We start from the raw sequence: 10,236 nt of genomic DNA, 5'->3' as shown, positions 1-10,236 counted from the left end.
TTAAACCCGGGCATTGCTTTTTTCTCCCCCTCCCCATTTACTGAAAATTCACATTTTCCTCCTTTTTTCTCTTCTGCTCTCTATCCACTGCTTTCTTAGGTGTTGATTTCGTAGTTGATGGTTTTTTACTCTTGGTTGTTTTCTTCTTCATCTTCTATAGTGAATTTGCAAGTTCATTCTGTAATTTTAGGTTGTTGGAAGTTTTGTTTTGCTATTTAAGTTGTTCGAAGTTGACATAGAAAGAAAGAAAGAAAAGAACAAATTGGGTTTAACATTCGAATTGTGGGCTTTAGGCCCAAACTCTAATTTAACACACTGCGATATGCAACATAATAGGCCCAAAACCAAATTAGAACGCGAAATCGAACCCAGAAATAAAAGAGAGAAAAGAACAAATTGGGTTTAACATTCGAATTGTGGGCTTTAGGCCCAAACTCTAATTTAACACACTAGACGATATGCAACATAATAGGCAAACTAAACCAAATTAGAACGCGAAATCTAACCCAGAAAGAAAAGAAAGAGAAAATAAAAAATTGGGTTTAACATTTGAATTGTGGGCTTTAGGCCCAAACTCTAATTTAACACACTGCAATATGCAACATAATAGGCCCAAAACCAAATTAGAACGCGAAATCGCCCAACAAAAAAGAAAGAGAAAAGAACAAATTGGGTTTAATATTTGAATTGGGGCATTAGGTCCAAACTCTAATCAAGTGAGCGGAGTTTTAACATTCTGGGGGATGAGGGGGAGGGTATGTGGCCAAAATGTCATTTGGTTGGTTTCTATCTGACCTCATCTCTTCTCTTCGTCTCCCTCTCCCTCTCCACTCTCCACGCCCTTTCAATCTCTCCCTCTCCCCTCTCCACTCCTCCCTCTCTCTATCCACTCTCCACGCCCTTCCAATTCTCCACTCATGCCCCCACTGCTATGGCAGTATACCAGTTTAACACACTATGATATGCAACATAATAGGCCCAAAACCAAATTAGAATGCGAAATAGAACCAGAAAGAAAGAGAAAAGAACAAATTGGGTTTAAGATTCGAATTGTGGGCTTTAGACCCAAACTCTAATTTAAAACACTGCGCAATAGGCCCAAAACCAAATTAGACCGCAAAATCGAACTCATTTCTTCTCCAGCAGACCAAATTCTGTAAACTCTTTCCAAACCAATTTCTCTTGTCCAAACCATTTTCTTGCTTAAACCAATTTTCTCGTCCAGTCAAAATACGAGTAGAATAACTTAACAATTAACTTATTTTGTTTTGAAATAGAACTAATTGGAAGAAATTCTGATTGACTCTATTTCACTCGAGCTCTTGGGTAGCACTTCTCTCCTTCTGGTCGACGCTTTAGTAAGTGAGTATTTTTCTTTCAATGTGCAATGTGTGTAAATTGTAGACAATAAATGTTAGATAGTATGGATGTTGAAACTATTTCCAATAGGCTTTATTTATAATGGATAGCAATTTGGGTTTGTATATAGTAAATAGTTGAGATGATATGATTTTTTGGTAGATTAAAACTGCAATAAAGGATTGAGTTTGCTTTACGTTTTAGTATCACTTTTGTTTATCAAGTTTTGTTTGAGTTCTTTGTATTGCATTGTTGGTTGAATGAAGAACATTGTTAAGTTTGTATGAAGTGTACGTAAATTGTATTAAGTTAGTATAAAGTGTAGGTGAAGTGTTGTGATCTTTGTGCTGCATTGTTACTTGTAATTTGCTATACTAATTTGACATTATAGATTGTGTTTTGTTGCTCGATATTGTGTTTCTTTAGTCATTGCTCAATGTCATTTCGTTTTCGTTTTTATTTTGTCGATGAAGCTTGTTTTCATATTATTAGATTGAAACTTTTAGTTACTAATACTTGTTATTTATTACTATTTTTTTGTAGCAATAATGGTTACTCGATCAAAGAATGTGAAGAATGTAGCGAAAAACATCTACACAGGTGCTAAGAAATTGCTTAGTGGCTGGAGTAGTAGTTTGGGTGACCGGCCTGAGAAAAAAGATGAAGGGGAACCTCGGCATCCGGTCATAGAGGGAATCGAAAAGCAGATGATAACGATCCGAGTAATGTAGGTGTAGGTGATTTAGAGTTAGTAGAGAAAAATAAAAGAATTAGGGGCCGGCCGGGGAAAGAAGAAAGGGCTCCTATTGTAGATGAGGATGTAAATTTAGATGAGAATATAAATTTAGATAAGGATGTGGATGTAAATATGAGGGAGAATGTATATAGTGGTGATACTGTAGGGGAAGAGGAAGAGGAAGAGGAAGTGGAAGAGGAGGATGGTGATGGTGAAGAGGAAAGGGAAGAGAAGGATGGTAAAGAAGAGGGTAACGACGATGCTGTCGATGATGGGGAAAAGTCGAGTGACGAGGATGAGGCGGATGACGATTTGGAGGAGGATGACGATTCGGAAGAGGATGATGAGTTGGAGGAAGCGGTGGAGGAAATAGTGGAAGTACATCCAGTTCAAAATATTGTGAGAAAATCGAAGAAAGACAAGGAGTACCAACTAGCCATATATGGTGGTGGGCCTTATAAACAACGTGGACGTGGAACCGAGCAACTTTTATACGACTATGAGGTGCACGTGGCTAGCGATGTTTGGGAGGGGCAGATAATATTAATAGGGGCAATATTAATATCATATAATACGCACTTAGTACTTTAATTTTTTTCTTATGAAACATTCTCCTCATTGACTCTTTGTTGTTTTAGGAGTGCGGAGCTTTAAAGTGTGGTCAGCACCTAACCAAGTTAAATCAATGGAATCTTAAGTTAGAATTTAAAAACTCTCCTAGATTTGAAAACGAGCTTAGAAGGACGGGTTTCTATGATCTCATGATGGGAGTATACGAGCACCAGGATTCTGTGTTGGTCTCTGCGTTTATGGAGAGGTGGCATCCGGAGACCAACATATTTCATATGCCGCTTGGGGAGATAACTATCACTTTGGATGATGTCTCCCAAATCCTAGGAGTCTCGATAACAGGAAAATCCTAGGAGTCTCGATTTGAAGTTAGAACAGACTGAGAAACTGGTGAACCGTGCTCTTGATATATCTATGAGAACGATTAAGGCGGAGTTGCAAGCCAGCCACTTCATATCAAAAGTAAGGTTAGAATTCCTGAGGCATCACATGGTCGGGAAGGTGCATGATAGTAATATTATAGCTAAAGGGAAACCTATGAAGAAGGCGACGACTTTGAGGGAGGTACAACGTGATGTTAGAGGTTATTTGTTATTCTTCTTTGGTTGTACTCTCTTCCCCGACAAGTCTGGGACTGCAGTGCCTGTTTGTTATTTGAGGTTGTTGTTGAAGTTTAGCGAGATCAAAGACTATACGTGAGGTGCAACAATACTTGCATATTTGTACCGCGGTATTGGGGCCGCCACGGGTGCCAAAGTGAAAGGCATTGTAGGCTATTTCACTCTCATACAGGTAAATCATTAGTATTTTCATTTATCTTTTCAATGTTAACCCTTTTATCTATTTAGTAGTATTTTAATTGTGTGTGTATATAAATCTAGGCGTGGATCTCCGAGTACTTCCCTTACTTTAGGCTAATCCCAAACCTGGAGTATGAGTTGGCCCAGCCTCGATGTCGTAGGCACTCAGTTACCACTCCGCACTATGCTAACACAAAACATGCAATGGAGTGTTATCAAAAATTTCTTGATGATACCACTTGTTTCATGGTAAGTATATGGGTTTGTTTAATATTTTATTGATTAATTGATCATTGGAGTATGTGATTACTGATTGATTTTCTCATATGACAGGTTGAATGGTGGCCCTACAACAATGATAGAGCTTTACGCCCGGTGGATGATATTGCTTATTTTGAGGGATTTATATGCTTTCTTGGTGTCGTGGAGCTTTATGCTGTTTGTAGGGCGGTCTGTTAATTGGGTCACCTGCAGCTTATACCTGCCAATCCTCCACAGCCAAATGTCGCGACAAGAACTACCAACGGACACGGGTACGAGGTCAAATGGAATCTTGCTTTAGCATATTGGACAACATGGGAGAATCATGTGATCCAATCCCAAAATCGAGGACCCCCGGCAAGTTATCCATGGGACTATGAGTTTGGCTACATGGAATGGTATAAAATGAATACTCACATTCGAATGATAAATCTTCAGCTTCCTATTCATTTCTCCTTACAGACACTTCCTAGTTCCAGTACTTAGCTGGTGAGTTTTGTGCTTTTATAATTGTAGTTCTGCTCTTTTAACTCTTTAAATACTAAATTAGTTTTGCATTTTTTTTACAGAGCAACGTCCTCGACGAAATTACTCTCATGCTTGAGAAAGGTTTGCACTTGGGTGGGCCTGCTATTCCTGAGGAAGCAAGAAGATCGTTCCACAAAGTGGAAAACTTGACCCGGTGCAAGCTTATTGGTGGGCATTACTGTCGTGATCGTGTCTAGTAGATATGAAGTTATTTTTTTGGTATATGGATTAGGGTTTCGTGTATGGATTAAGCTTTATTGTGTAATTTCATGGTTTTGGTGTTTGGTGGAAATTTGATGTATACAAATGTATGGAATTTGAACTTATTTTAATATGAATTTGGAATTTGGTTATGTGTGTTTGAATATGAATATGGTTTTATGTATATGAATATGAATTTGAAGTTATGTGCGTGTATATGAATTTGGTTTGGATATAAAATGAACTAAATCAAATAAAAATTTGTTTGGATTTTGGTCCAAATGACCCAACCAGGTCGCACGGAAACATCCAAAACGATATATTGAGGTCGTCTGGGTCTATATGAGAGCAGTCTAAAGGGGTGGGTAATCTGGGGATACCTCGCGGTCTGAAGAGATCATTGTGGATGCTTTTGTGCGACCTGGCTTGGTCGTCTAGCCCAAAACATTAGTTGTGTTTAATTGGAACCGTCAAATGGGGGAGGAGTGTGTGGGCAAGATTTGGAGTGGGTTGGGAATGGGCTGAGCGGGAGTGGGTGTATCCCTCCCCAAACATTATACCACATAAAATGTGATATGAACTTTTAGCATATCAAATGACTCATGCACTGACAAGTTCCAACATCATTGAAGTGACAAGAATGCCAAACCATGCAGAGTTCTTGATTCCCTAAATGAAGGAGAAACACTGGAACTCGATGTTTGTAAACACAAAAAACAAGTGTATCATCCGCAGCTAAGATGGAGTCAACTGCCTCCTCTAGGCCAGTGACCTTGATTAATTTCTGCTTATTCTGATTGTTGGTACCATAATAAGGTGGTATATCTTCATCATCAGTATCAGTACCATAGTAAGGTATATCATCATCTGCTTCAGAATCAGAACTATCATCAGAGGTAGAATCATCTTGGACAAGTGTGGAAGGAAATGCTTCCTGGACTAATTTGTAGCCATGCAAGTGCTTCTTAGAAAACATGAAGAGAACATCATCAAGAATGACATGTCTCCCATTTCGGTATGCAAAATTATTGTGAGTAATATCCTTGTGCAGGCCATATTCCCAAGTATTAGTAGTGACATCAAAAGAGCAAACACCACCGGGGTCACATCCAAAGTAGGCATATATCTTGTTATTCTTTTCATCAACAGCATGTTTGTGTTTCGTGGGTATTGAGTCGTCTTTAAGAACATCTGCCGAAGGAGAAGGCAAGAAATCCCAACTGTTTGTAGTAGGGTCAAAAACCTCGGCCCATGGTACGGTATCATAATCGTGGGAAGATCCTAGAACATAATTTTTTTCATCCAAAACGGCTAAAGTAGGGTTGATCTTGCCTCCAATCATCCGAATTTCATCTTCCAAGTTGCCATGATGACAGGTGTCAATAGAAAAGACATAAGACGAGGGAACAATTCATGAAAAGAAATTGTAAAGGGAATTATATTCAATACCGCCAATGACATAAACTTTTGAACCTAACCTAATACATCCAAACTGAGGATTGAATTTTTCAAGAGGAATATCACATATTAAAGAAGGTGGACCACTACTTTCGTTCTTGGGATTAAATTTATACCAGCTGTAAAATGGTCTCTCTTCCTGCCCAAAGGCATAGACTAATGTCTTCTTCCTCTTCCTCTTTCGTCTTCAAAGCGAGCAACCTCTTGAGATCAGTGTAACCACTTGCTGTAGGATTCATCCTTTCAGATCGGAAACAGAGCCTAGGGTTTCTAATTTTTTTGGTTTTTCCTCTTATCTCATTAGTAAACCCCGAATTTTACAAGAAAACAACCTCTAGAGGACAGTGTTTTGTGATAAACACTCTCAAACCCATTTTTCACGTCAAAACAACTCACGGACCTAGTTTTTCTATTTTAATAATGCTCAAGGACAAATTAAGTTGGCCTAGTCCATTATAATTTTATTAAATACCCCTTTTACCCTTTTGTGTATTAATATATAAATCGAAGATGTTTTCAAATTAGAAATAAACAACACGCTCTGGTTTCAATCAATTACTTCTTCTACCTCAATTGAAAATCGAGTGGGTTCCTCAACTTAAGGTTTCAATCCATAGCTTCTTCTTGCTGTCTAAAAAGGTTCTTATTCATTTGATTTATAACCTATATGTTTATAGTATTTTGAAATCTTCATTTGATTTTGTTTTGACATCATCTATTGTTTATAGCAATGATATTATGTGTTGTAATGATGTCTAAAAACGTTAGTTTTTATATCATGTTTTGTTTGTTCATATTTTAGATCAGATCTGTGATTTTGAGATATAATTTGTTTATAGCAATGATATAGTTTTTATATCATGTTTGTTTTGAAAACGCAATTTTGTTTTATGTATTTTTCTTAATTGAACTTTAGGTTTTGATTTTGATTTTTTATATGAACAATTATTGTTCATACGTATTTGTTGTATGAACAATCATTGTTCATACACAAACAGCTATGAACAACCAATGTTCATAGTAGTTGTAAATACATTTGACGATGAATTTTTTCTTAATTGAACTTTAGGTTTTTATTTTGCTTTTTGCTATGAACAATTATTGTTCATACTTATTTGTTGTATGAACAATCATTGTTCATACACAAACAACTATGAACAACTAATGTTCATAGTAGTTGTAAATACATTTGACGATGCATTTTTTATTATGATTTTGCAGTTTATATGGATCATAGTGTGATTGGAGTTTTTTTGTTACAATGGTGGTAGTTTCGTATTGGGTTGGATTCTTCTATTGGTGGTGTTGCACAAGAGTTACATGAAAAATTACCTGATTTGGGATTAAAATGCTATAATATGTGTTTCAACCATGACAAAAAAGATAACCTAATTGAATCTGATGGGGAGTTGCATTCTTTGGCTTGTTACTATTTTGCAAAGAAGATTGCAATTGTTGAGATCAGAGTGGTTGTTTGTGTCACTTCATTGATTAACTTTAGTGGTTCTATTCTTCAAGTTCATCAAGTTCTTCAGTTGGTGGTGGTGGTGGTGGTGTGGTTGTTGTTCGTAAACCTTACAAGTCTGATTTTTGGACAAGAAACTTTGATGGTGGTGTTGGGTAGCGATTTGCTTTAGGTGCGCCTGAGTTTCGCTATAAATTGATAGAGTATTCGATTGTCAGTGGTTACAAATATGAATTAATCAAGAATGACAAGTTTAGAGTGACCGCAGTTTGTGAGAATAAGAAGGAGGGAAACTGTGAATGGTGTATACACTCTTGTGATACATATGGAAGTTTTGAAATTAAGAAGATTAATCTCACACACACTTGTGGTTTTGCATTTAAAGACTACAACCATCCTCCTCTCACTTCTTATCTTGTAATGACTCATATTTTGGATTTTGCTAGAGATAAACCATCTTTGTCATTGGGAGATATTACTTCTTTTTATAGTCGTGAGTATAGGCTTAAGATTTCTAAACATATGAGTTATGCGGGTAAGAAGTTGGCATTGACAGAGTTGTATGATGATGTTGCTTTATCCTATAATGAACTTTTGTGGTATACGAAGCAGTTGAAGCGAAGAGATCCTGGGAATTGTGCTGATATTCAGGTGAATGAAGAGAGTGGAAAGTTTGAGAGGGTGTTTGTTACTTTTGAATCGAGTATTAATGGTTTTAAATAGTATCGAGCAATGGTGTATTTAGATGGAACCTTCTTGAGATCATAGTATAAAGGGTGCTTGTTGGCTGCTACTGCCAAAAATGGAGATCAAGGTGTTCCTTTATTTTTACTTTCATGTTTTATTATTGAACATGTATTATTGTTCATATCTGCTTAGAGGTATGAACAATGAGTGTTCATACTCTAATAGGTATGAACAATCATTGTTCATGTCTGTTGTGGGTATGAACACTCATTGTTCATATCTGTTTTGGATATGAACATGTATTGTTCATAACTTTTCAGTTATCTCATATTTGGTTATTTTTTGTGGTTTTGTAGGATTATTCCCTCTTGCTGTTGGTGTTGTTGATATTGAAAATGAAACCAATTGGTTTTGGTTTCTCAATATGTTTAAGAAGGCTTTTGGGTATGAGAGAAGGTATACCTTTTTGAGTGATAGACATCATGGTTTGCTTGTGAACATTCCTCTTGTATTTCCTGATTCATATCACAGTTTCTGCTTGTGGCACATGGAGAACAACCTTCGAATAGCTTTGTCAAAGACATGTGGTGTTTCAAATTTTTGGTGTGCTTATTCAAGAAATGTGCTTATGCTTCCACGCATGAGGAGTTTCAGGAGCACATGGCTGAATTGTTGAATATAGGTGGAGATGCAGTATCTAATTTTCTATCTAGGGCACCTTATGATAATTGGGCTAATGCATACTTCTGTGGCGCCCGGTATGGTGAGATGTGCTCTTCTTTGGCAGAGTGTTTCAATAGCTAGATAGACAAAGAGCGTCATCTGCCCATCACAGCCATGTTAGATGAAATTCGCATGAAGATGATGAAAATGGCGTTGGACCGGAGGATGGAGTGCAAGAATTGGAAAACTATTCTTTGTCCTAAAATGAAAGTGAAATTAGCTGAGAGGATTGAGGAGGCTCGTTCTGTGACTGTGGCAAGGTCAGATGAGCACATGTTTCAAGTTGTTACGGAGAAGCATGAGTATCCGGTTAACTTGCTTAGTAGACATTGCACTTGTAACAATTGGGGCATAGACGGGTTTTCTTGCCAGCATGCAATTGCGAGTATTTATTGCAAAGGGGATTCAATTTATTCATACATTGAAGTTGCATTTCTCGCCACTTCGTTCAACAACACATACTCTCATGGCATCACTGCAATTAGCCTCAATGAGATCTGTTCGGATGTTTCTGATGAAGTAGAAATTCTTCCACCAGATGTGAAGAGGGCTCTGGGTATACCACGAGTTAAGAGGATTGAGAGCACGGGTGTTATGCGTTATACTGCCCACAAATGCAGAAAATGCCACAAAACCAACTAGCATGACCGAAAAACTTGCCGTGGGAAAACTTCTGACACTATTGATGTGAAATCTAGAGCAAGGGATGAGTTGGCTAGTGTAAGGGATGAGTTGCCTAGTGGTAGTGGTGATATGGTATTAAGGTCTTGGCAATTTTTTGATGTGGGAAGCACTAGTGAGGCTGTTTGATATTTTTGTATTAAATATTTTTTGATTGAATGATAGTTATTAATACAGTTTTGGAATCCATTTTTAAAGTCTCTTATGATTTCATTCATTTATTTAATTTTGATTGAATGATACCTATTTAGGGGTATGAACAACCAATGTTCATACCTATTTAGGGTATGAATAATCAATGTTCATACATGAATAGGTATGAACAATCAATGTTCATACCTATTTAGGGTATGAACAATCAATGTTGATATATCAATTCAAAGTTCAATGTTCATTCATGGATATAACAATTGGTGGGTATGAACAATCAATGTTCATACATAGATAGGTATGAAGAATTGATGTTCATACCTATTTATGAACAATGAACTTTGATTTTTCATACATAGTGGTAATGAATAAATCAATGTTCATACCATTGTTTGGGAATGAAACAGTGAGAAACACAGTGATTGTTTGGGTATGAACAGTAAGTGTTCATACCTATTTCGTGTATGAACAATTGATGTTCATACCCACCAAATTTATGGTATTACGTGTCACATCCTAAATAAACGGATTCGTGTCCACTTCAAATACGGTTCCTTTTTAAAAACTAACTTCTCATTTTGTACACATTTCCAAAAAACAGCGAAAGCAAAAAGAAA

General features: G+C 37.0%; 1 protein-coding gene across 1 annotated transcript; it reads left to right on the top strand.

The window, feature by feature from the left end:
- The first annotated feature begins 8,935 nt into the window (after positions 1-8,935).
- Positions 8,936-9,430, top strand: LOC147510523 (uncharacterized). Its single transcript, XM_086598167.1, has one exon. It carries the CDS (start codon positions 8,936-8,938, stop codon positions 9,428-9,430), a length of 495 nt encoding a protein of 164 aa, XP_086454293.1.
- The last annotated feature ends 806 nt before the right edge of the window (positions 9,431-10,236 follow it).

The sequence above is a fragment of the Coptis chinensis genome, chromosome 3 (genome assembly GCF_015680905.1).
Source record: "Coptis chinensis isolate HL-2020 chromosome 3, ASM1568090v1, whole genome shotgun sequence".
Lineage (NCBI taxonomy): Eukaryota > Viridiplantae > Streptophyta > Magnoliopsida > Ranunculales > Ranunculaceae > Coptis > Coptis chinensis.
This window is presented reverse-complemented; position numbering and strand designations above follow the sequence as displayed.

What these genes read in the sequence shown, in the direction of transcription:
- LOC147510523 (XM_086598167.1), top strand. Translation starts at nt 8,936, where the DNA reads ATGGCGTTGGACCGGAGGATGGAGTGCAAGAATTGGAAAACTATTCTT.